Consider the following 26,879-nt stretch of genomic DNA (forward strand, 5'->3'; position numbering starts at 1 on the left):
TTTTCCCACAGCTGATCCACCTCACCTGAACGTCCCCAGATACTATGGGGCAATTTAACATGACCAGTCCACCTAACCTGCTCATCATTGGACTGTGGGAGGAAATTAGGGCCACCAGAGAATCCACACAGACGTGGAGAGAATGTGCAAACTCCACCCGAGGCTGGAATCAAACCCAGGTCCATGGCGCTGTGAGGCAGCAGTGCTAACCACTGAGCCAACATGCTGACTAGCTTAGTTTGGGATTATGTTTGGCATGCACAAGGGGTCTGTTTCCGTGCTGTTTGACTCTATAATATTCCAGATGTTGGCACAATATTCAATAGACTATCATGCCATATTTTCTGTGATACTAAGAAGTACAACATTGTCAGAGGCACCACCTTATGGTCAAGGTTTCTCTGTTTGAAGAGGTCAAAGGGTAGCCACATCAGATTCCATGACACTTTTTGAGTGGAACTTGACAGAGGTAGTGCTGCCAAGGATTTCAGCTCCTGTGTAATTGTGGAGTGCCATCAACATCCCAGACTGATCTTCCTAATGGCTTTCTGTATTTGTATGTTGTAAATATTGCTTATATTATCCAGTCAGATTCTTATCAAACTGAAATCCTGTTATTATAAGTGCTAAAACACAGCACATTATGTACATTAGCAGTTCGGTTTGTCTTGCTGTGAAACACAAGGTGGAATTGTCAGTTTACACTTATGTAAGTCCTGCAAAGGCAGAATTCTATTTTTGCTTACTTATTTCTTTCAGTAATTAATTTCATGCTCTTAAAAAGGAATTTATTGAGTCATAGAATCATAATGCGCAAAAACAGACTCTTCGGTTCAACTTGTCCATGACCAAGTTTCCCAAACTAAACTCATCCCATTTGCCTGCATTTATTTGGACCATATCCTCTCCAAACCTTTCCTACTCATGTACCTGTCCAAACGTGTTTTAATTGTACCTGCATCTACCACTTCCTCTAGTACTTCATTCCATATACAAACTACCCTCTGTGTGAAAAAGTTGCCCCTCAGGTCCCTTTTAAACCCTTCTCTCACTTTAAAAATTCACCCACTAGTTTTGAATTCCCCAACCCTAAGGAAAAGACATTTGCTATTCACCTTATCTATATCCCTCATGATTTTATAAACTTCTATAAGGTCACCCCTCAAACTCCTACATTCCGAAGAAAACAGTCCCAGCCTTTCCAGCCTCTCCTTATAACGCAAACCCTCCATTCCCGGCAACATCCTGGTCAATCTTTTTTGAACCTCTCCAATTTAATAATATCCTTCCTATAGCAGGTGACTAGAACTGTACACCGTACTCCAAATGTGACCTCAACAACATCCTGTACAACCTCAGAATGACGACCCAACTCCTATACTCAGTGGTCTGAGCAATTAAGACAAGCGTACTAAGTGCCTTCTTAACCACCCAGTCTGCTTATAACACAAATTTCAAAGAATATGTGCCTGACCCCTTGGTCTCTCTGTTCGACAACACAACCCAGGACCCTACCATTAACTGTAGAGGTCTGAGTACCAATCCCTGTAGAACACTAACTAGTCACAATCTTCCATTTTGAAAAGCGTGCTTTCATGTCTTCTATGACTAAGCCAGTTCTAGATCCACCTTACCAGCTTACCCCTGATACCATGTGACTTCAACTTTTGTATCAGTCTGCCAGTTTGACAAAGGCTTTACTGAAGTCCATGTTGACAACATTAACTGCTCTTCCCTCATCAACCATCTTTTTCACCTCCTCAAAAAAACTCAGTCAAGTTAGTGAGGCACGACCTCCCCCACACAAAACCACACTGTCTACCACTAATAAGTCCAATTGCTTTGAAATGCGTAAAGATCTTGTCTCTGAGAATCTTTTCCAATAATTTCCCCACCACATGCATGAGGTCCACAGGCCTGTGATTTCCAGGATTATCCCTGTTATCCTTCTTAAACAATGGGACAACATTGCCTATTCTCCAGTCCTCTGGGACCTCTGTGGCCAAAGAGGAAACAAAGATGTCTGTCGATGCTCCAGCAATTAGTTCATTTTGCCTCCCTCAAAATTCTGGGATAGATTCCATCAGGACCTGGAGATTTATCTACCTTAATACTTTGCAAGACGCACATCTCTTCCTTTTTAATATCAACTTGGCTTAGAAATTCCCTTCCCTGAGATCATCCTCCACCAATTCCTTCCTTTTTGGTGAGCACTGTCACAAAGAGTAGTGAGAGTGGTAATAAAGCATACAGAATTCTTGGTTTCATTAATAGGAGTAAAGAGTACAAGACCAGGAAGGTTATCCTGAACTTATGTCGGAAACCGGTTAGACCGAGGTTGGACTATTGTCTCCAATTCTGGGCACCACAGTTTTGGAAGGACGTGAATGTATGGGTGTGTGAATTAGCTAGAAGAGAATAGTTCCAGGGACGAGAGGCTTCATTTATGTGGAAAGATTGGAGAAGTTGCGACTGTTTTCCTTGGAGAAGGAGACCTGATATACGTTCTCAAAATCATATGGGATCTGGGCAGAGTAGGTAGGGAGAAAGTATCCCCACTTGGAAGAGGAGCAAGAATCTCACATCCTAGATTTTAATGTTTTGCAAAAGAAGCAAATGCAGGGTGAGAAAAAAATCTGTTTTGCAGTGAGTGGTTTGGGTCTGGAATGCACTGCCATTGTATGGTGAAGGCAGGCTCAGTCGAAGCTTTTAAGAGGGCATTACAACAACATGTAGCATTAAAGAGAGGAGGAGGACGGCAATAATTCAAAACGCTCAGGGAACTGACACTGATGTGATTGGCTGAACAGCTTCCTTCTGCATCATAACAAACAATGACAGGGATACGGGGTTCTTTTTTTCAAGTTGGCAACTGGTAACCGGTGGAATTCCACAGGGATTGGTGCTGGGACTGCAAATGTTCACAATATATTAGACTTGGAGGAAGAAAATAAAGGCACTGCAGTCAAATTTGCACACAATGCAAAAATAGGTGGAAAGGCAAGTCATGAGAGAAATACCCTGTACACAGTTTACACAGAAATATTGATATAAGTGGGGAAAAAGTTTCAAATGGAGTATAATGTGGGAAAATGTGAAGTTGTTAATTTTTGGAAGGGAGAACAGAAGAGTATAATTTAAATGGAGAAAAACTGCACAAAGCTGCAACGCAAAGGAACTTGGGTTATTTCTGCATGAAACACAGAAAGCTAGCACACAGATGATCAAGAAGGCTAATGCAATGTTGGCCCTTACTTCGAGGTGTTTGGAGTATAAACTTAGGGAAGTCTTGCTGCAACGTACAAGGTGTTGGTGAGACCACATCTAGGAGTTCTGGTCTTCTTATTTAAGTAAAGGTATTATTTAATTGGAGCAAGTTCACTGGAATGATCCCCAGCACAAAGGGTTGTCTTATGAGCAAAGTCTAAACAGGTCCAACTCCACTTGCTGGCGTTTAGAAGAATGAGAGGTGATCTCATTGAAACACCCAGGATTCTTAAGGGGATTCACGGTAAATTCTCAAGGGATATTTCATCTCATGTAAGAGTCTAGGACCAGAGGGCATCGTCTCAGAATAAAGGGGTATCAATTTAAGACTGAGATGAGGAGGAATTTCTTCTCAAATATGTTTGCGTCTTTAAAACTCCTTGGCACAGTGAGCTGTGGGGGGTAGAGTCCTTCTGTACAATTAAGAAAGAGATTGATAGATCCTTGATCAGCAGGGGAATCAAGGGCTATGGAGAAAATGCAGACAAGTGGACATCAGGAATGCTGGTCAGCCATGTTCTATTGAATGGGGGAGCAGGCTCAAGGGGTCTACACCTGTTCCTATTTCTTTTGGTCTTTTCTGTGTTCTGCAGTGATGCTTTTCATTAACCAAAACCAATGTGAGTTAGATTCATTCTGCAAGTGACCTGGATGTGCTTGATGCTGTCTAGTCCTGATTTTAACTAGGAGTAAGTGAGGATATTCAACAAACATAAGACATAGGAGCAGCAATAGGCTATTCAGCCCATCAAGTCTGCTCTATTAATCAATGAGTTCACGAGGTCAAGGCAAACAATGTTGATGGTGATGAATTCTATTTTGGACACCCAATCCTTTGATTTTAATCTATCTTGTGGGTTTGGGTCAGAATTCTGTTTTGAAGTCAGTAGGGTATGGTGAACAGGCAGCAAAATAGGTTTCTGACCCAAAGCCTTTTGCTTCCTCCTTATTCATCAGTGTGGTTTGGTTAAATTCAAGGCTAAGAGTGTGGTGCTGGGAAAGCACAGCTGGTCAGGCAGCATCTGGGGGAGCAGGAGAGTTGATGTTTCGGGCATAAGCCCTTCATCAGGAATGAGGCTTGTGGGTCGGGGCTGAGAGACAAATGGGAGAGGGGTGGGGTTGAGGGGCGGTAGCTGGGAAAGGGATAGGTGGATAAAGGTGAGGGAGAAGGTGATAGGTCAGAGGGGGCAGTGATGGATGGGTCTGGAGGGCGGTGCCAAGTTGAGGACTTGGGACTGGGATAATGTGGGGGGAGGGGAAATGAGGAAGCTGTTGGAATCCACATTTATTCCGTGTGGTTGCAGGGTCCCAGGGCGGAATATGAGGTGATCCTCCTCCAGGCATTGGGTGGTAATGGTTTGGCAGTGGAGGAGGCCCAGGACCTGCATGTCCTTAACGGAGTGGGAGGGGGAGTTGGCCTGTTCAGCCATGAGGCGGTGGGGGTTGGTGGGTGCAGGTGTCCCAGAGATGTTCTCTGAAACGATCCGCAAGAAGGTGTCCTGTCTCCCAGATGTAGAGGATACCACACCAGGTGCAATGGATACAGGAGATGATTTTGGCAAAGGCGGTGACAGCGGAAGAAACGGAGACAGTTGCTTGAGTGGGTGTGGCTATAGGGTCAGTAGTGATGTCACCAAAGGAAGTGATGCTCACAAAGGGGGCGGAGGTAGTGCTTAAGGCTGTGTTCATGGGAGCGGAAGTGGTGTCATGGATGGTAAGGGCAGTGTTACTGATGGGTACTCGGCAAGTGACATCACTGTCGGCGGAAGTGACTGCCACAGTGGCAGCTGCGAGGGAGGAAGTGCCATTCACGTAGGTATTATCTGTTACCGCCCCCACCTCGAACTCCAGACCCACTCCAGGACCTAGCTCCCATTCCTGCCATGTCTTCACCAATCCCCCAGATCTCCCCCTCACTGAGGATGAACGTTTAGTCCTCAGTAAAGGCCTCACCTTCATCCCTCTACGCTCCCAGATTAATGAGTTTGACACACGCTGCGACCTTGAACATTTCTTCCGCCACCTCTGCCCCAGTGCCTACTTTTTTTTAACCAAGACACCTGCCCTTCCACTGAGGACCCCTTCTCTCACCTCCAACAAAGCCCATCTACCTGGACTCCCTGTGCTGGCCTGTTAACCACCCTCAATCTCTTCATTTCTAACTGCCGCCGTGACATCGACTGTCTCAACCTGTTCACCCCCTCACTCACTCCAACCTCTCGCCCTCACAATGCGCAGCCCTCCATTCCCTTGGCTCCAATCCTAACTTCACCATCAAACCCACAGACATTGGGGGGGGGGGGGGGGGGGGGGGGGTGCAGTAGTCATTTGGCACACCGACCTCTACTCTGCTGAAACCAAGTGCCAACTCAGACACCTCCTCCTACTGCCCCCTTGATCACGATCTCACCTCCCATCACCAAACCAACATCTTCCAGACCATCCACGACCTCATCACCTTTGGGGATCTCCCATCCACAGCCTCCAACTTCATTGTCCGTGAACCCCACACTGTCCAATTCTACCTCCTGCCGAAGATTCACAAACCTGACTTCCCTGGTTGACCCATTGTCTCAGCCTGCACCTGTCCAACTGAATTCATCTCTTCCTACCTCAACACCTTCCTGTCCCCCTTAGTCCAGGCACTCCCCCTCTACGTTTGTGATACCACCCATGCCCTTCACCTCCTTCAAGATTTTCATTTCCCTCACCGCCAACACCTCATCTTCACCAAGGACATCCAGTCCCTGTATACATCTAGCCACCATGATGAAGGTCTCCAAGCCCTCCATTTCTTCCTCTCACACCGTCCCAACCAGTATCTTTCTACTGACACCCTCATCCGCCTTACCCTCAACAACTTCTCCTTCCAATCCTCCCACTTTCCCCTAACCAAAGCGGTAGCCAAAGGTACCTGCATGAGATCCAGCTATGCCTGCCTCTTTGGGTACATGGAACAGTCTATCTTCCGCACTTACATTGGCACCACCCCTCACCTGTTTCTCTGCTACATCGATGACTGTATCGGCACCGCCTCGTGCTCCAACGAGGAGATTGAACAGTTCATCAACTTTACCAACACTTTTCACTCCAACCTCAAATTCACCTGGACCATCTTGGCAACCTCCCTTCCCATCCTGGACCTCTCCATCACCGTCTCCAGCGACAGACATGTACTACAAGCCCACTGACTTCCACAGCTACCTAGACTACACCTCCTCCCACTCTATCTCCTGTAAAAATGCCATCCCTTATTCCAAATTCCGCTGCCTCTGCCGCATCTGTTCCCAGGATGACCAATTCCACCTCAAAGTCCCAGATGTCCTCCTTCTTCCACGATCACAACTTCCCCCGTGGTTGACAATGCCCTCCGCGTATCTCCTCCACTTCACACTGCACTACCCTTGAACCCCATCCCTCCCAACGCAACAAGGACAGAACCCCCGGTTCACCTTCCACCCTACCAACTTCTGCATACAACGCATCATCCTCTGGCACTTCCGCCACCTCCAAATGGACCCCACTACCAGAAATATATTTCCCTCCCCACCCCTATGAATGTTCCGAAAAGACCATTCCCTCCTCGACTCCCACGTCAGATCCACACACCCCACCAGCCCACACCCCATTCCTGGAGCCTTTCCCTGCCACTGCAGGAAGTGCAAAACCTGCATCTACACCACTCCTCTCACCTCTGTCCAAGGCCCCAAGGGATCCTTCCACATCCATCAGAAATTCACCTGTATCTCTACCAAAGTCACCTACTGCATCCGCTGCACCCGGTGTGGTATCCTCTACATTGGGGAGACAGGACGCCTTCTTGTAGATCGTTTCAGGGAATATCTCTGGGACACCCGCACCCACCAACCCCACCTCCCCGTGGCTGAACACTTCAACTCTCCCTCCCACTCTGTCAAGGACATGCAGGTCTTGGGCCTCCTCCACTGCCAAACCATTACCACCTGATGCCTGGGGGAGGAACGCTTCATATTCGGCCTTGGGATCCTACAACCACGCGGGATAAATGTGGATTTCAACAGCTTCCTCATTTCCCCTCCCCCCACACTATCCCAGTCCCAAGCCTCCAACTTGGCACCGCCCTCCAGACCCGTCCATCACTGCCCCCTCAGACCTATCATCTTCTCCCTCACCTTCATCCACCTATCCCTTTCCCAGCTACCTTTCCCCAACCCCACCCCCTCCCATTTATCTCTCAGCCCCAACCCACAAACCTCATTCCTGATGAAGGGTTTATGCCTCCCCCAGATGCTGCCTGACCCTCTGTGCTTTTCCAGCACCACACTCTTAGCCATGAATTTACTGATGAACCACACTGATGAATAAGGAGGAATTGAAAGGCTTTGGGTCAGAAACCTATTTTGCTGCCTGCTCACTATATCCTACTGACTTCAAAACAGAATTCTGACCCAAACCCAATAGGTAGATTAAAATCAAAGGATTGGGTGTCCAAAATAGAATTCATCACCATCAACATTGTTTGCCTTGACCTTGTGAACTCATTGATTAGTGGAGCGGATTTGATGGGCTGAATGGCCTATTGCTGCTCCTATGTCTTATGTTTGTTGAATATCTGAACCCCAGAACAGTGCCAAGTGGGCGTAAGGGGCACTGTTGAAGAAACCTCATCTGTCCAGATTGTAAGTTTGCTCACTGAGCTGGTGGGTTTGTTCTCAGACATTCCATCACCGTGCTAGGTGACATCATCAGTGAGCCTCCATTGAAGAACTTCATTGTCAAGATATAAGTATTGCCAAGCTCAATAGTGGGGTCATGACATTTGGTCAATAAACTGTTAACTAAGAACAGGACACCATTTTACCAGGCACAAATGCTGCCCTCACCCATAACTTGAGAAACAATTTTACAAATTACTCAGAAATAATGGCAGAGTAGATTAAGTCAATCACAATGATTTATTTTTACTTATACATCAACATTTCTTCACAATATCAAGGAATGTTTAATAATCAGAATGTGCTGCGTAAATTGTAGATGAGAAGCTGAAAGGCAGCTTGGCCAAATTAGATTAATACCTCACGATGCCATCCTGTTCTAACTGACAGCACCTTTCCAAGTAGAAAATGTCACTGTTCACCAAGACCTCTTGCAGCTAACAGATCTTCATATTGCTACCTGAGAAATGATTTTCTGCCTGTTTCTCCCCCCACCCCCCCCCCCCAATCCAATCTCCAAAGGGTGCTGACTCAGGCTGATCTCCAGTTCTCTGAGCACCCAGAGATATCCCGCACATTGTTCAAGTGATCATCCTGCGTGTACAAGCCTAGACAGAGTGTTGACAAAGCTGAGCCCAGCTATGTTTCCTCACTACTGCCGTACACGTATCCTTGGAGTGGGATCATCACAGAATAGAGGGTGTGGGTTTGTCTTGTCTTTGTGGCTCAGGGATCCAGTTACCCAAGTGGCTCAGCAGAGAGCTGCAGAGTTTCTGTTGCGTGGAGTCCAGTGTGAGACAGGGGGAACTATGTGCCTGCTGTGACATTGCAGGTACTTTATGGTTCACAATCCTAATTGGAGAATAAACTTCATGGATGTGAACTCAGATTGTCCTTGCACGTAACCAGCTGATGAAAAACATTCAGGTTCTTCAAAGGTTACGTGACTCAAAAAAGGGACCCCGGGTCTTTTGAGATGCTGGTGATCATTTTACAAACTTTTTATTACCTTGCCCTAATATTCATTGTTAAAAGCTCTTCATTGAAGGATGAATTCACTCAGATATCAAAGCATCAACCGAGCTGGTAAGTGCCAGAGATGCTTCAATGTTAGTGATGCCAGCAAATTTTATTACCGTGTACTCGATGGCCACAAGTTTTGTTTGTCACACCCTCCTTTATTTTGATTCATGCCCCTGTAGGACAGGGAGTGGTCTGAAGGTATGTGAATGGATCTACTCGTAATTTTCTATCAGTATAACTCTAAAGTTATCCACTAAGATGGTACATTCCCTCGCAAACTTGGAACACCACCACATGCAATGGGGGATTCCACCACCATCACTCCCCCCTCTCCCAACTCCAGGTCAGACAACTTCCAGACTTGGAATTCTATCAGCATTCATTCACTGTCACTACATTAAAATCCAAGATGACCTTCCCCATTAGCATACCCAATCAGTTCCTAACACTGAGTTATTGGGATTGACGTCCATATAATCTGCAGCAAATCAGTTGCTTGTTTTCTTTCTCACGCATTCTAAGAACTTCATTAAATTGATGTAATGGTTTTTCCTTCAGGACAGGGGTGGGTGGGTGGAGTGATGCTGTTTGAGTTGTGCCCACTTGTGAAATACTGGTGTCTGAATAAAAGCAATGACTTCACTTTTTACATTAAGATGTAAATTCTTCTTCAGTTGCTATTAGTGTGGTTTGTGTAACCCCCAGCATCAGACCTTACAGGGAGGAACTCATCCAACACTCAGATTATCAATAAAAAGTATTTAAAATTTGTCCTCGGCTGCTTCTAAATTATTGCTTTTGCTTTTTTTCCCCCAAAAAAGGAGTAATGGCTGGAATGTTCACTCCTAAAATTGAGATGACACTAAATTAATTAACAATGCTCGTTACGGTCTCTTGTCGTTTGAAACTAAAAGAAATGAAACAACATCCTTTCCTTCCAAGGTCTTCAGAAGGTGATGAGGTCCATGGTTCAATTGTACGATTCCAGTGCAGCAAGGATGCTGCTTCAAGATCTCTTCTCCTTAGTCTCCTCCGTTGCTGATCTCATATCAGCACCATCTACAGATTTCCTCTCAAACAACAAGACAGCAGTCATTGCACCTGGAGGAATAAGAAGGGACAAAACAGGAGGAAATGAGACAAGAGCACACAACCTGCATGTCCAAAGATTGCGAAAGGTAGCAGGGCAGCTGGATAAACTGGTTTAGGCAGCATACGGGAGACAGTCACTTATCAGGTGCAGCGTACATAGGGAGCTCACGCTTGCACACGAATGTATAAACATTAGGAAGGTCACAGCCAGAGTACTGTGTACAGTTCTGGTCACCACATTACAAGAACAATATGACTGCATGATAGAGGGTACACACAGGAGATTGATGTTGCCAGGAATTGAGAATTTTAGTACTGAGGAAAGATTGGGTCAATTGCTGGTGAAAGTGAGGACTGCAGATGGAGATTAGAGAGTGTGGTGCTGGAAAAGCACAGCAGGTCAGGCAGCATCCGAGGAGCAGGAAAATAAACAATTTGGGCAAAAGCCCTTCATCAGGAATGAGGCTGGGGTGGAGAGATATCTTTGTACACCCAGTGCAACTCTGGCATCTCCAAATCACAAAACATATTTAGTTATGCAATTGAAGGGCAGTCACCTGCAGGGTTACAAACAAGGCTGAATATTGGGATGAGACTGGATAATGTTATGTCTGGGACAGACACAATGGATGAAATTACTTCCTGCAGTGCTGCAATTTTACCAATTATTAACCTGTGAAAATTCCGTCCCTAATCAGTGATTGCCAACATTTTCAAAGCACAAAGTCGCTTTCAAAATTTAAAGTCTCAGGATTTACTTCAATGAAAAGATAAACAGTCTGTCTGTTTTGAATGAATGCTATAAAGTCAAGGATATATCATTACATATTTTGTCCTCTAGTCAGCTCGGAGTCTGTGACTGCACATTAACTTGCCATTTACTTGAAGTCAGAATTGTCATCTTCGGACCAAGATTCTGTTCGTCTTGCTACTGTGGAAACACTAAAGGGTATCTCTGGAATGCGGTTATTATTTACTTGTTCTTAAAGTTGTTGAATAAAGAATCAGTAGCAGCAATCATTGCTTCTTTAATTACTTTGCCATCTGTGAACAGTTGGTTTTGCCAGAGTATTTGTAGTGCTGTAAACTTATAGACTCATTTCTTTATTTTTGTATCTCTGTAACTAAGATTCTTTACCTAGGTAGTTTGTCCCTAAGATAGTGTCGTGTGTGGAGCTTTTGTACACTTTTCATTGTACTCCAGCACCCTGTACTTGAGTACTCAAGGCAATAAAATCTAAATCTTAAACAAATCTAAACTTAAATAAAAATGGCAATTGCAAAATGGTACTTCAGTGCAGGCCCTATCTTTGGCTACTGATTATTAAGCTTTCAAAACAGCCTTTAGTTTGTCAACTTTGTATGAAGCATGCTGATTGAGGGAAAGCTATCCTCAAATTTACTGTAAATTGTTATATGGTGTCGTCCCAATTTCCCCATTTTACTAAACAATGTACTTTGGGACAAACAAATGTTATCTCTCATAGCCATAAACAGAAATTAATTTTATCATTCACATGAAAGTTGTATATTTTCAGTTTTGTTTTAGATGGTCCAGGTTCATTATTTTCGCTAGCCAGGGATAAATGTTTTAGTTAAAATAAACACCAAGCCTCTTGCCTACCAAGTGAGAACACATCTTCAGCTCGAAATGTGCAGTGAGAGAGATAAACAACGAAATGTAAAGGCTTTCTTTTAAACCATGTTTAATAGCATGTTCGCACTGACTGGGCATGGCATACTTTACCAGTGGGCTGCTGTGGTTAAACTGAAATAAATGGTATTTAATTAGTTTAACAATAATACCAACACTAAAGATCTGTAAGTGCAATGTGAACTAACCTTAAAATCACTAATTCTGCACTTGCAACTCAAGTGATGTTTGAAATGAGGGTATGGAGGCTGTTTCAAATTTGTAACCTGTCACATTAGCAGCAGTTGGCAGATACAACCAACTGGCCACACAATGAAACAAATTGAAAGGTTTCAGTACAGTCATGCAGCTGTGTGTCAGCTCAAAAATAAAATGAGGCAAAGGACAGAGACTGAGATCAACAGTTATAAACCCCATATACGAATGGAACCAGGGTTGGAGACCACCGTCTGAACTGTTCAAACAACAGACGCTGGGTCAACAAAGTGGTTCATTGTATAGCCCCCACACCTCCAAGCCAGGCGTTTATGCATTGAACTTCCACTCCAAGGTCTTGAGTACCAGACCTAGGCTAACACCTGCAGTGCAGTACCAAGCAAATGATGCACTATTGAAGGTGCTGTCCAACTTTAACACTGAACCAATGATAATCTTCTGCTGATGGCCAGGAAAAGAATTCCTGGAAACTGAGGTGACAATAATGAAGGGGTGGCGACATACTCCTAACTCATGGAAACTGAGCTCACAGTGTTCCCAGCAATATTACTACTCTTACTTTGGTGACTGGGGAAGTCAGCGTTGTTGAAACAACCAGAGTTAGTTGCTGAAGTGAATCCTGCAGTTCTGGAGGAACATTAAACAGATGTTATTTTATCATTTAACAACTAAATTTAACAATTCCAATCTCTTCCATCAAACCTAAACTGGTTAGATATAAAGAGCACAGCATGAATGGTAGGAATATTCTCTGCTGTTGATGAACACCCAATGGCAAATAATGTTCCATCCCAGACTCAACTTGCAGAGACTGGATGAATTAGGAGGTATCACCTCTTACACGTTATTCAGTCTCAGGCATGCCCCGAAATGCATTGCGCTGATATAGATGGCCTTCTCACATTTTGGCTGCTCCTGGCTCCTAGTGATGGTGGTACCATGGAAGGTGATGGGGAGTCACCCAGCATATTTCTTTATATAAACTGTGTCACTTGTCAACCCCAGCCTGAAGGCTATCTAGCTCCTGTTGGAAGCTGGCACAGGTTGATTGCGAATAGAGGTGAATATGCCAATGAACAGTCCATTTTTGAATTTCTGATGTAGGAAAGCTCATGCATGCAAGATGATTAATCGCTGCTATGTCATGGGCCAGTGATGCTTTAAGACTGTTGTGATTAATGTTCAGCAGCTGTGACTGTCATGTTCACGTATGACTTGAGCCATTGGAAGGGTTTCCCCTTGAACCTGATGAGCAGGGTTCCTTGGTACCTTACCAAGTATAATCTTGTCTCAATGGTGGAGGCAGCCACTCCTCTGGCATCAGCTCACATCCTTGTCTGGATTAAGGTTGCAGTAAGAGTGCAGTGATTCTGGCTGGGCCTGAATGAAGCAATAGTGAGCAGGCTATTGGGGTTAGTACACACTTGTGGTGGAGCAGTGGGACTTGAACCTGGGCTTCCTGGCTCAGAGGTAGGGACACTACCACTAGACCTCCATCTGTTGGTGAATTGAAGGTGGCTCTTAAGTATTGATCACCACAGTAATTACTGAAAGAAAGCTGATAAGGGAGCAAGTGCCTCAGAGGTGAGATGGCAATCTGCCACACAGATGGATAGATGTCAGCATTAGTAAACGCCATTCAAGGTCATTCTATCATATGACAGGTGGGTAGGTTGCCAATTTCTCATTTGTAGACACATAATTAAGGATTGATTGCAGTTATCATGGCTGATTTGGTTCCATTTTCTCCTTTCTAATTCTAGGGCAACCGAACAATCCCCAATAGACCTATTCAGACCTCCAATCCAAAATTCCCACTTCTCCAATACATCGATCATCTTCCTTCCTTGCACCCCACACCTTTTTGACTACATTTCTGATCCCCATTCACAGGGTAACAAAAGACGGTCAATAAATGCCAAAGGTGTCATCGGCACCCACATCTTGCAAAGTTTTTTTATTTGAAAAAAAAAGTTCTTGGGGTGCCTTGTTTCTACATTAAACATATGTTATTTTATCATTTAACAACTGAATTTTAACAATTCCAATCTTCTCCCATCAAACTCAATAATACCATTGTCGTATCTTTAAGCACAGGACTGAAAAATACAAGAAATAGGTTCACATTTCCTTTACATGCTTTGAAGTTATCCAATGATCAAAACCCACACAGCCCAGTCCTAAAACAACCCAGTGAAAATATAACTGTTCCCTTCCCCACACATGAGATGAGGATAGTGTTAAACCTCAATAGGACATTGATAAGCCGGTAAATGGGCAGATGTGTGACAAGTAAAATAGAAGAGAGACATGTGAAATGATACAAGGAGATACAACCTAAAATGAAGTGCACGACTTTAAAGGAGGTGTCGAAACAACGTGCGCTGGGGTTATATGAACATAAATCATTGAAGGTACAACAGTTCACAAAGCATTAGGATCCCAGGCTTTATCATTTGTGACATAGAGTACAAAAGGAAGGCTGTTATGACGACCTGCATTAATCACTGTTTGGCCTCAAATGGAGCATGGGCAGCTTGTAGTAAAAAGTGAGGACTGCAGATGCTGGAGATCAGAGCTGAAAATGTGTTGCTGGTTAAAGCGCAGCAGGTCAGGCAGCATCCAAGGAACAGGAAATTCGACGTTTCGGGCCAGAGCCCTTCATCAGGAATGAGGAAAGTGTGTCCAGCAGGCTAAAATAAAAGGTAGGGAGGAGGGACTTGGGGGAGGGGCGATGGAGATGTGATAGGTGGAAGGAGGTCAAGGTGAGGGTGATAGGCCGGAGTGGGGTGGAGGCGGAGAGGTCAGGAAGAAGATTGCAGGTTAGGAGGGCGGTGCTGAGTTCGAAGGAATCGACTGAGACAAGGTGGGGGGAGGGGAAATGAGGAAACTGGAGAAATCTGAGTTCATCCCTTGTGGCGATGTAATTCGCCAGAACATAACAACACGACGGTTGGAGGAAGAGCTCCTCATCTTCCGCCTGGGAACCCTCCAACCACAAGGGATGAACTCAGATTTCTCCAGTTTCCTCATTTCCCCTCCCCCCCACTCCGACCTATCACCCTCACCTTGACCTCCTTCCACCTATCACATCTCCATCACCCCTCCCCCAAGTCCCTCCTCCCTACCTTTTATCTTAGCCTGCTGGACACATTTTCCTCATTCCTGATGAAGGGCTTATGCCCGAAACGTCAAATTTCCTTTTCCTTGGATGCTGCCTGACCTGCTGCGCTTTAACCAGCAACACATTTTCAGCCATGGGCAGCTTGTGAAAGCATTGAATGAGAGAGGAGACAGAGACAGACTGAAACAAAGAGAGAGGCACAGCTCCAGGGATGAGGAATTGCATTTGACAGAACAGAAAGTTTGGTATTGGAATTTTCCTGGGAAAGGAGAAGGTTGTGAGGAGATTTGACAGTGGTGTGCAAATGAAGGGGCCAGAAAACATAGGGAGAAACTGTTCCCAATGGGAGAGGGCACATATGTAAGATGCATGGCAAAAGCAGCAATGGGGATAAAGGTTTTCATGTAGCATGTGGTGAAGGATCTGGAATGTACTGCCCTAGTGTGTGGTGGAGAGAGATTCAACTGAGAATTCCAGAAGGAAACTGGATTATTAATTGGAGAGAAAATATTTGAAGCCCGCAGGAAAAAGCAAAGGGGTGACACTGGACGAGGGCTGTTGCAGAGAGTCAGCATTATAAAACAGGCCAAATGGCCTCTTTCTGTGCCATTACTATTCTTTGATTCACGTCTCCTTACCCATCAGGGGTCCCAGCCAGTATACAAAACAGTATTCCGGATACGTGTTTCCTTCGCAGTTGAAAGTGATAGAGTAAGCCAGAGCTGGATTAAACACAGCACCCGTCAGGTCTCCAGCTGTACAACGCAAAAAGAGGGAAATCAGGTTATCCAAAATCATTGAGTGTATAGTGACAATTTCACTGGACAAGTAATGCAGAGTTCTGGACTAATAACTCTGAGATGCAATGCTAACTGAGAATGGCTGAGAATGACAATTTAGTTTATTAAATCAACATAGAAAGAAGGCTTCATAAAACTACCCAACTCGCAGTGATAGTCTGGTGCACTGACTTCCACACCACTGAAGCCAAACGCCAACTCGAGGACACCTCTTCCTACCGCCCCCTCAACCATGACCCCACCCCCCATCACCAAACCATCATCTCCCAGACCATACAGAACCTCATCACCTCAGGAGATCTCCCATCCACAGCTTCCAACCACATAGTCCGGGAGCCCCGCACTGCCCGGTTCTACCTCTTTCCCAATATCCACAAGCCTGACCACCCTGGCCAACCCATTGTCTCAGCATGCACCTGCCCCACTGAACTCACCTCCACCTACCTCGACACTGTCCTATGCCCCCTAGTCCAGGAACTCCCCACATACGTTCGAGACACTACCCACGCCCTCCACCTCCTCCAAGACTTCCGTTTCTTTGGCCCCCAACGCCTCATCTTCACCATGGATATCCAATCCCTCTACACCTCCATCCGCCAGGACCAGGGCCTCCAGGCTCTCCGTTTTTTCCTCTCCAGACGTCCCCAACAGTACCCTTCCACCGACACTCTCATTCGTTTAGCTGAACTGGTCCTCACCCTTCACAATTTCTCCTTCGAATCCTTTCACTTCCTCCAGACCAAAGGGGTAGCCATGGGCACACATATGGGCCCCAGCTATGCCTGTCTCTTTGTTGGCTACGTAGAACAGTTGATCTTCCGTAATTACACCAGCACCACTCCCCACCTCTTCCTCCGCTACATTGATGACTGCATTGGCGCCACCTCGTGCTCCTGCGAGGAGGTTGAGCAATTCATCAACTTCACCAACACATTCCACCCTGACCTTAAATTTACCTGGACCATCTCTGACACCTCCCTCCCCTTCCTGGACCTCTCCACCTCCATTAATGACGATCGACTTGACACTGACATTTTTACAAACCCACCGACTCCCACAGCTACCTGGATTACACCTCTTCCCACCCTACCTCTTGCAAAAATGCCATCCCGTATTCCCAATTCCTCCGCCTCTGCCTTATCTGCTGCCAGGAGGACCAGTTCCACCACAGAACACACCAGATGGCCTCCTCCCTTAGAGACCGCAATTTCCCTTCCCACGTGGTTAAAGATGCCCTCCAACACATCTCGCCCACATCCCACACCTCCGCCCTCAGACCCCACCCCTCCAACCGTAACAAGGACAGAACGCCCCTGGTGCTCACCTTCCACCCTACTAACCTTCGCATAAACCAAATCATCCGCCGACATTTCCGCCACCTCCAAAAAGACCCCACCACCAGGGATATATTTCCCTCCCCACCCCTTTCCGCCTTCCACAAAAGACCTTTCCCTCCGTGACTACCTGGTCAGGTCTACACCCCCCCCCTACAACCCACCCTCCCATCCAGGCACCTTCCCTTGCCACTGCAGGAACTGCAAAACCTGCGCCCACACCTCCTCCCTCACCTCTATCCAAGGCCCTAAAGGAGCCTTCCACATCCATCAAAGTTTTACCTGCACATCCACTAACATCATTTATTGCATCCGTTGCTCCCGATGCGGTCTCCTCTACATTGGGGAGACTGGATGCCTCCTAGCAGAGCGCTTTAGGGAACATCTCCGGGACACCCGCACCAATCAACCACACCGCCCTGTGGCCCAACATTTCAACACCCCCTCCTACTCTGCCGAGAACATGGAGGTCCTGGGCCTCCTTCACTGTCGCTCCCTCACCATCAGACGCCTGGAGGAAGAACACCTCATCTTCTGCCTCGGAACACTTCAACCCCAGGGCATCAATGTGGACTTCAACAGTTTCCTCATCTCCCCTTACCCCACCTCACCCCAGTTCCAAACTTCCAGCTCAGCACTGTCCCCATGACTTGTCCTACCTGCCTATCTTCTTTTCCACCTATCCACTCCACCCTCCTCCCTCACCTATCACCTTCATCCCCTCCTCCATTCACCTATTGTACTCTATGCTACTCTCTCCCCACCCCCACCCTCCTCTAGCTTCTGTCTCCACGCTTCAGGCTCTCTGCCTTTATTCCTGATGAAGGGCTTTTGCCCGAAACGGCGATTTTGCTGCTCCTTGGATGCTGCCTGAACCGCTGTGCTCTTCCAGCACCACTGATCCAGAATCTGGTTTCCAGCATCTGCAGTCATTGTTTTTACCATCATAAAAACCTGTTTGGTCCACTGATGTCCTTTAGGAAGAAAGTTGATCATGCTTACCTGGTTTGGACTTTTTGCAAGCATATGAAGTAAATGCCTCTGGTGGTCCTCTGAGATGACCTAATAAGTTATTTGGCCTTAAAAGAAGAGACTTGCATTCTCACAGACAATTAGGGATGGGTAAAAAATATCAGCAGTGCTCAGTCTGCGAAAGAAGAAAGAAAACTCTCCAGAACGCAAAAACCATTCCGAACAGAAAAAGGCCATTAGGGACAAAAAAAGGTCCAACCATTTTTAAAACACCCAACACATTAATCCTCAATCTCTTCTGCCCCCAGAAACACATCAAACATATCAAACTTGATGAGGGAGGTTATGATGCAGTGGTAATGTCACTGAATTAATAATCTAGGTCTGGGGACACACATTCAAATCTCACATGGACCTGGAAATGAAGGCTGTCTCAATGATGACGACCATGAAACTATCAATGGTCATTAAAACCTCACGTGCTTCACTAATGTCTCTTTAGTGAAAGATATTTACTATCTATACCTGGCCTAGCTACATGCAACACCAGACCCATTGAAATATAGTTTAGTATTAACTGACCTCTGAAATGGTCAAGCATTCAGTTCGGGATGGGCAATAAATGCTGACCCACAACCCATCAAAAAATAATTTTTAAATAATTATCTTGTCTGTCTTACTAGTTCTTTCTGGTAATTTATTTCAAAATACAAGATAGATAGTGATAGAAGGAAGTACATAGTAATCGTTCTCAACTACAAATGACCCAAAACACTTCACACTATTTTTGAGCAGAGAATTTCATGATACAGGAAAATGTATCAGCCTAGTAGCATCCTACAAAAATCCTACAAATAGTAACATGATAACTACCCGATAAGTCTATTTTGTTATGTCAGTTCAGAAATAAATATTTGTTAGAACATCAGATGCCTCCTGTGTTCTTTAAATAATACTAGGTCTTTTGAAAAGTTAGAGCCTCAGTTTAATGTCTCTTCTGAAAGGTGACACTTGTGGAGGGGCTAGGGGATCCTTTTTCCGGCATTCACTCATGGAACATTGGATGTGGACACGACTGGCTAGGTCAGCGTTTATTAACCATTCCTAGTTACACTTGAGGTGGTGGTAGTGAGCTGCCTTCTTGAACTGCTATACGTGTTATGTTATAGGCAGACCCATAATGCTGTTACAGAGCAAGTTCAAGAATTTATCCCAGATCAATAATATATTTTCAAGTCAGGATGGAGTGTGGCTTGGGGAGAACTCAGAAGGGTATTCCTCTGTATCTGCTGCCCTTGCCCTTCTAGATGGGCATGGCTGTACATTTAGAAAGTGCTGTCTAAGGATTTTTGGTGAATCATTGCAGTGTACCTTGTAGATGGTGTGCATTGCTGCTACTGAATGCTGGTGGTACATGTTTGTGCATGTGGTGCCAATCAAGTGAGCTGCTTTTCAAGCTTCTTGAGTTGTACTCAGCCAGGCAAGTGGGGAGTATTCCATCACACTCTTGACTTGTGCCTTGGGGAGTGAGGAGGTGAATTATTCGTTGCAGCATCCCTAACCTCTGACTTGCTCATCTGATACTATTTATATAGCTATTCCAGTTCAGTTTCTTGTCAAAGGTAACTCCTGGGGTGTCAATAGTGGGGGATTCAGTGATGGTAATACCATTGCATGTCAAGGAATGATGGCAAGATTATCTTTGCCTGGCATTTGCATGGTGTGAATATTACTTACTACTTTTCAGCTCTAACCTGGATATTGTTCAGGGCTTGCCACATATGGACATGGGCTGCTTTGATACCTGTGTTACAAATGATGCTGAATAGTGTGCAGTCTTTGCAGAACACCCCTACGTCTGAGAGAAACTGCAAATGCTGGAGATCAGAGTTGAAAAGTGTGACGCTGGAAAAACATAGTGGATCAGGCATTGCTGAGACTCAAGGAGTCACTGACTGCTGCAATTCTTGGTGGTGGTGGTGATGGGGTGGGGGCAGAGGGTGCTGGCAGCCGAATTCTCTATTGAACGCATTGGTCCAATGAGCAAATTGTGAAGCCCATGTTGCAGAATACCTTGCCAACACACTCATACAAAGAGCAACTCCTCCATATAAGATGGGAAGAAAATGTGCGGGTATAAAATACAATTCTGCACTTTTCCAATCCTGCTGTGTGAATCAGCTTCTCACTAATCTAAGGATGGTGGCAACACAGACAGGCAGTTGCACAGGAAGTTGCAGTACAAAGGAATTGTAGGATAACCCTTAGGGACTTCTTCGAGTAAAAAATGAGGTCTGCAGATGCTGGAGATCACAGCTGCAAATGTGTTGCTGGTCAAAGCACAGCAGGCCAGGCAGCATCTCAGGAATAGAGAATTCGACGTTTCGAGCATAAGCCCTTCATCCTGATGAAGGGCTTATGCTCGAAACGTCGAATTCTCTATTCCTGAGATGCTGCCTGGCCTGCTGTGCTTTGACCAGCAACACATTTGCAGCTAACCCTTAGGGACAACAAGCCCTTTAAAATGCAAACTGATTGGTTTTTGATGGATTGGAACTCCGCCTCTCAGCACCAGTACAACAGTGCACCCTTTATCTAACAAACTCTCTCAGTGATTAATCACAGCAAGTAGGGCTGAACTCCCCTGCCACCCCTCCATGGTACAGCTGCTACACCAGTTTGCAAAAATCAAATGTTTTTTAGATGGCACAAGTAGGACTTTGGAGCCAAAACCAAAAAGCTACAGCCGGCACTTTTAAAACGTCAATAACAAAGAAATGCTCACCGTGGCTCCCCTGCCAAACGCGATGCTGACCAACGTAGCTTCAAGTTAGATTCCTCTGCACAAGTTCTCTACTCAGTGTTGTTATGGACGAGGCCAGACTCCCTCACAACAGTTCAAGGAGGTAGCCCAAAGCCTAAAGTTTCCAGTTGTTTTGTGCAGGTGTAAGTGTATATTCCAGGAATGATACAGCTGGTCAAAACCCCTCAGTTTTAAATTTATTCAAAGAACTGAACAAAACAAACAAAAAAGAACAGAATACAGAATAATACTATTCAAAAACCCAACTTAATGATGCTGTTCTAAATGCCTGCAACAGTCCCCATAAACACCCCCTTGGCAAAGATATAAAATCAGACACAGGTTCTTACAGGAGAGAGAGAGAGAGAGATGTCAGAGAGATTCAGTATGGAACAACTTCCATGTCACTGTTTCTTTCAGATTCCCAGCTAACAGCTGACTAACAGCTCTGAGCAGCTCCTTCCTTAGAGGTAAAAACAATGACTGCAGATGCTGGAAACCAGATTCTGGATCAGTGGTGCTGGAAGAGCACAGCAGTTCAGGCAGCATCCAAAGTGCAGCTCCTTCCTTCGGCAGCTCCAAAAACTTGTGGTTTCAAATAAACCTGTTGGACCAAAACCTGGTGTCGTGTGATTGTTGAGTATAATGATTGGCATTGACTAGTTTGGTTATGCTGTATACTCTCCATAATTCTGATTGCGGACATAACAAGAGCTAAACCCACATTATTCTTCAGAACCTTGACTGTGCTTGAAATACGACTGCAACAATGTCTAGCAAACAGAGCGGCCACAACTCGAGGGACTCCGGGATTCCTGAGAGGATCTAGGTCAGCAGCCACACTCTTCATGTATACAAATGCTCTGGCTGTTCTAATGAACGCTGACAGCTCTGCACTGAATCAGTTCATTTTGATTCGAAGTGTACGAAGCAGGATTCAGGTTAAGACAGAAAAAAACACTGGCCCCTTCTGCCCTTGCAGAAGGGCATAATGCAACTCTACCTTTTGAAGAGGAAGGATGCCTTCCTGACTGTCCTCGGGAAAGTTTATCACCTAGCTAACATCACGTAAAGAAATTATCTGCTCATTATCCCATCATTGTTTGTGGGAGCTTGCTGAGTCTCTATTTGTTTCCCCCGATAACACTGACTTCAATTAGATGATGTTAATTGACTAAAAGAGATTCGAGATGTATGAAATAATGAAAGACACCCGATAAATGTCAAATCTACTTTCCCTTAAGAATTATGTTTCCAACAATCTTGCAAAATATATCCCATTCCATCAACCTTCAATACATAACCGCTAGTTTCACAGGGGAAAGCAGTTGTGTGTGCATGCATGTGGAACCTGCAACATTCACATCAGAATATTTGTTCAAACAGCCAGTGCGTGCATTAGCTCGGTTGGCTGGATAGTTCTTGTCTGAGCTGAAAATGTGTTGCTGGAAAAGCGCAGCAGGTCAGACAGCATCCAAGGAACAGGAAATTCGACGTTTCGGGCATAAGCCCTTCTTTATGCCCGAAACGTCAAATTTCCTATTCCTTGGATGCTGCCTGACCTGCTGCGCTTTTCCAGCAACACATTTTCAGCTCTAATCTCCAGCATCTGCAGACCTCACTTTCTCCTCCTGGATGGTTCTTGTATAATGCAGAGTCATGCCAACAATGTGAGTTCAGTTCCAGTACTGGCTGAGGTTATCATGAAGGACTCTCCTTCTCAATTTCTCCCCTGTGCTGAGGCATAGTGACTCTCAGATTAAAGCACCAAAGTTATCTCTCTCTAATGCAAGAACAGCCAGGACTATGGCAATTTTATCTTTTCCTTTATAGGTGTTCAAATCTTCAGGGTGGAGGTTGAATTACAAGTCTGGTTGGGAATGATTAGATTAGCAACTGATCATTCTATAAACTAGACTTTAATCTTTCAACCTTACATACCTTTAACCTCATACGGTAATAGATACTGTTAACCAAGGCATTTTCCACCAACTACTTAACTTAGATTTACAAGAGCAACTTATATTTGAAAGAGCTGCAAATGATACTTTATAACAAAGAAATTATTTTTACAACAATTATCTTTAGCTTCACAAACTGTAATTTTCTCTTTTACAAATGCATGTTTTGTAACTTTACTTTTTTGAGCATTGATAGTATAAACTTTATTAATAATTACATGTTGCACTAAAGGTTACAGAACCAATGCAGATAGATGGAATTGAGATCCAAATGGCAGTAGACGCTTGAAAGGCTGAATGGCCTTTTGTTTCATTTCTGTGATTCCCCCAAGCTTTAGGAGGAGTTATCTCATGCCACCTCGCTCAGACTTTAGAAACATTACTGTACCTCCTCCAACTCAGAAATCTTTGCATCAGCTGACGAAGTACTGGGAGGGTATACAACAATTCTCTGCTCCAACAACCAAATCCTTACACCTCAGGCAGGCATTACTGCCAGGCGCTGGGAACATTGTCTGGCATTCTTGAAGCCAAACAAAGGTCAGCTCACTCCCTGGCCCTATGATTTTACCCAGTAGGCAGCCAAGACGCACACATCAATAAGGTACTGGCCATGTGATTCGCGGGGCTGTGTTTGGACCATTGACCTCAGCCAAAGCTGATGAGCTGGGGCGAACCTACATTCAATCAATGTATCCCTCAGGAAAGGAGGGGACCAGATAATGAAGGCGGCCATTTTGGTACAGTAACAAGGGAGCACTGCAGAGTCTGTGATGGCACCTTTCAGGTTAAACTTTAAACCAAGCTGCTGGTACCAGAAGGATATAAAGGACAAGAATATTTTGAAGGGCAGTAGGGCATTCACACCACAGAAATGCAAAGAAATGACCACCTTGAACCAGAGAGAAGATTTCACCATTGCTCCTTGACATTCAATAGTATTATTGTCACTGAATTCCCCATCGTCAACATGCTTTTTCTTGAGGTGGTGTGGGATTTGTGTGCGCTATTGACCAGAAACTGAACTGGACCAGCGATATGCATACAGTGAACACAAGAGCAGGTCAGAGACTCAGAATCCTGGGGGGACGAACTTGCCTCTTGACTGCCAAAATCCTGCTCTTCATCCACAAGGTACAAGTCAGGAATGTGATGGAATATTCCCCACTTGCCTAGATAAGTGGAGGTCTAAAAACACTCAAGCAGCTTGACACTATCAAAGACAAACCAGCCCGCTTCATTGGCACCTCATCCACCGATATCCACTACCTCCACTACTGAACCTCGGTAACATTGCAGATCCACTCCAGAAGTTCACCAAAAAATCCTCAGACAGCAACTTCCAAACCCAAACCCACTCCCACCACTATCACAAAGGACAAAAGCACTTGATTTATGGAACACAGCCACCTTAAAGCCCTCCTCCATTCTTACTTGGAAATTTATTGCAAATCAGAGTGTGTTATGGGGTCAGAATTCTGTAATTCCCTCTAAAGGCATTGTGGGTGCCGTTATACCCCAAGAACTGCAGTGGTTCAAGAAGGCAGTTCACCACAACCTTCTTCAGAGCAATGAAGAATGGACAATAAACGTTAGCGACACCCACATGCCCATGAACAAATAAAAAAATTCCTTTAATGAAGATCAAAAACAGATTATCTGGCTATTTGCAAATTACTGGTTGGTGGAGCTTGCTGAGGACAGAATCGTTTCATACTTTACAACAGTGTCAACCCTCAGGTCACTGTAGAGATCACTTTTTCTCAACCTCTTCTTTCACCTGAAGCAGGGTACCCCTCAGGTTAAATCACCAAAGGTTGTCTCTCTCACTCCCTCCTGAGAGAGACGCCCCATGGCTGCCTGAAGCTGCGGCGATTTTACTTTTCACTCCTAACGTATGTTATTGGTTCCAAAGAGCAATCCTAATAAGATACGAGGGGCTGAATGCCTTCCCCCGCTCCGTAACAATTCTGCGATTTAAAAGCACTTTCTTTATTGAGTGGGTCCAGTTCTGAAATGCCCTCCAAATGTGACTGGCTCACCAGCTGTTGGCTAAAATAGCTGCACCCACTGGGGGCAAATCACTGATGGAGGTGACAACAGCAGACCATGCCAGCAATGCCCATTCCCTGAGGAACATGAGTGGGAGTAACCATCCTTCGAGCCTGGTCAGCGACACAACACGATCAACTCCACTTTCCTGCCCGCTTTCCATAACCCTTTAACCCGTTAACTAATTATAAATCCGTCTATCTCCTACTTAAATCCACCGCACTCTGGCTGACTGAATTCCACCGATTCACGACTCTTTGAGAGGCACAGATGCAAGGAGAAATAAAACTGACAGTGATGGTGTTGGGAAGACATTGATCAGTTACGGGACGTGTGTGTTTCTTACTGGACTCACCTGCATACACGAAGAAAGTGATCAATGTAGCCACCATATGGATCTTGTGCCTCTGGTTCAGCAAGTGAAACCTGAAGAGGGCTGCCCTCAGAGTGAAGGCGCAGGCGAACTCAGCGACCAGCCCGTTTCCAGCAGTGGTGTTCAGTGCTGAGGTACATTTGTACTGGTGCTGGTGGTGATACCAGTGCAGGTCCGACATCTCCAGGGCCCACACCAACTCCACCAGCCTGCGAGCCACCGAGGCGGCAGTGAGCTGCGCCAACAACTTGGCAGCTGCTATCTGCCCATTGCTCTGTCCGCAGAGGTAGCGCTCCAGGCAGCTCACCGGGTTGCAGGTGGCACAGCCAAAGGTGCTGACGTGGACCAGGGCGACGAGGTAGGTGAGGGCGAGACCCGGGATCGAACCCAGCAGCCCTGAGCTCCCCAGGAGCCGCAGTTCGTGTGTGCAGATGCACAGCTGCAGGGTGGAGAGCAGCTCCACTGCCACCTCGAAGTTAGGGGGCTCGGCCCCTGGGATGCGGCTCAGCCTCCCCTTTGCGCGCCCCCACCGAGGCCACAGCAGCGCCCTGGCTATGTGGCGCAGCACCTCGCACACAGTCACGGTGCCAGCCAGAACACTGAGTGAAACCAGGACATTCTCCATCACCTGCCCACTGCCAGGCTTCCCTGATGGGTGGGCTGGCACACTGTTTTGGGGGTGGGCTCGCTGTGGGGAGAGCGTGGGCTGCAGGATCGGGTTGGGTGGGGGCGTCAGCAAGGCAGGCCTCAATTCAGTCTTGTGGGCAAACAAGATGGAAAGAACTGGCAGCAAGCTGGGAGGATAAGGGTGAGCAGGAGAGAGGTGTGTGGAGGAGTGGGGAATGTCTTAGCTAAGGGCTAGCAGCAACAGGGTGGAGTCTCCTGGGGTGGGGGGAATGTGGAATAGAAGAGAGACAGTCACTGGGGTTACAGCAAATGATGAGTCTGGGGTGAGTATATGTAGAGGTAGTGAGTCTGTGATGATGGGGCTGAGTCTATGGAGGGGTTCTCTGAGAGGGTGAGGGTGTGGGGGGGTCTCCAAGGGGTTATCACTATGAGGGGTTCTTGTTCAGATGGAACTCTGTGGAGACACGAGTCTCTGTGGGCAGAGTCTGAGCAGAGGGCGGGGGGAGAGGGGAAGACTGTGCAGGGGTCTATGCAGGAAAGAGTCTGTGAGGGGAAATTGTGGGGGGGGTGTCAGCATGGGGTGGGGAGACTGCGTGGGGGGGGAGACTGCGTGTGTGGGGGGGGGGGGGGAGTGTCTGTGTGGGGGGATGAGGGTGTCTGTGTGGGGGGTGTGGAGTTGGGGGTGGCTGTGTGGTGTGGGGGCTGTGGTGTGCAGGGGATGTCTGTGTGTTGGGTTTGGGGGGTGTCTGTGTGTGGGGGGGGTTGGGGATGTCTGTGTGTGGAGGGGGTTGGGGGATGACTGTGTGTGGTAGGGGGTGGGTGGTGTCTGTGTGTGGGGGTGTCTGTGTGTGGGGGGCTGGGGTGGGGGTGTCTCTATGGGGGGTGGG

General features: G+C 46.0%; 1 protein-coding gene across 1 annotated transcript; it reads right to left on the reverse strand.

Annotated features, from left to right (window-relative positions):
* Positions 1-8,433: 8,433 nt before the first annotated feature.
* aqp11 (aquaporin 11) lies at positions 8,434-26,519 on the reverse strand. The gene is made up of 3 exons (XM_060826302.1): positions 25,348-26,519; positions 15,709-15,825; positions 8,434-10,085 (listed from the first exon to the last, which is right to left on the reverse strand). The coding sequence occupies exons 1-3, from the start codon at positions 25,988-25,990 to the stop codon at positions 9,991-9,993; spliced, it is 855 nt and encodes a 284-aa protein (XP_060682285.1). The 5' UTR covers positions 25,991-26,519; the 3' UTR covers positions 8,434-9,990.
* Positions 26,520-26,879: the final 360 nt, after the last annotated feature.

The sequence above is a fragment of the Hemiscyllium ocellatum genome, chromosome 6 (assembly GCF_020745735.1).
Source record: "Hemiscyllium ocellatum isolate sHemOce1 chromosome 6, sHemOce1.pat.X.cur, whole genome shotgun sequence".
Lineage (NCBI taxonomy): Eukaryota > Metazoa > Chordata > Chondrichthyes > Orectolobiformes > Hemiscylliidae > Hemiscyllium > Hemiscyllium ocellatum.

What these genes read in the sequence shown, in the direction of transcription:
- aqp11 (XM_060826302.1), bottom strand. Translation starts at nt 25,990, where the DNA reads ATGGAGAATGTCCTGGTTTCACTCAGTGTTCTGGCTGGCACCGTGACT. An exon ending in CACTTTCTTCGTGTATGCAG is followed by an intron (nt 15,826 to 25,347) that starts GTGAGTCCAGTA and finishes TGCGTTGTACAG; the next exon opens with CTGGAGACCTGACGGGTGCT. An exon ending in CTGGCTGGGACCCCTGATGG is followed by an intron (nt 10,086 to 15,708) that starts GTAAGGAGACGT and finishes TTATTCCTCCAG; the next exon opens with GTGCAATGACTGCTGTCTTG.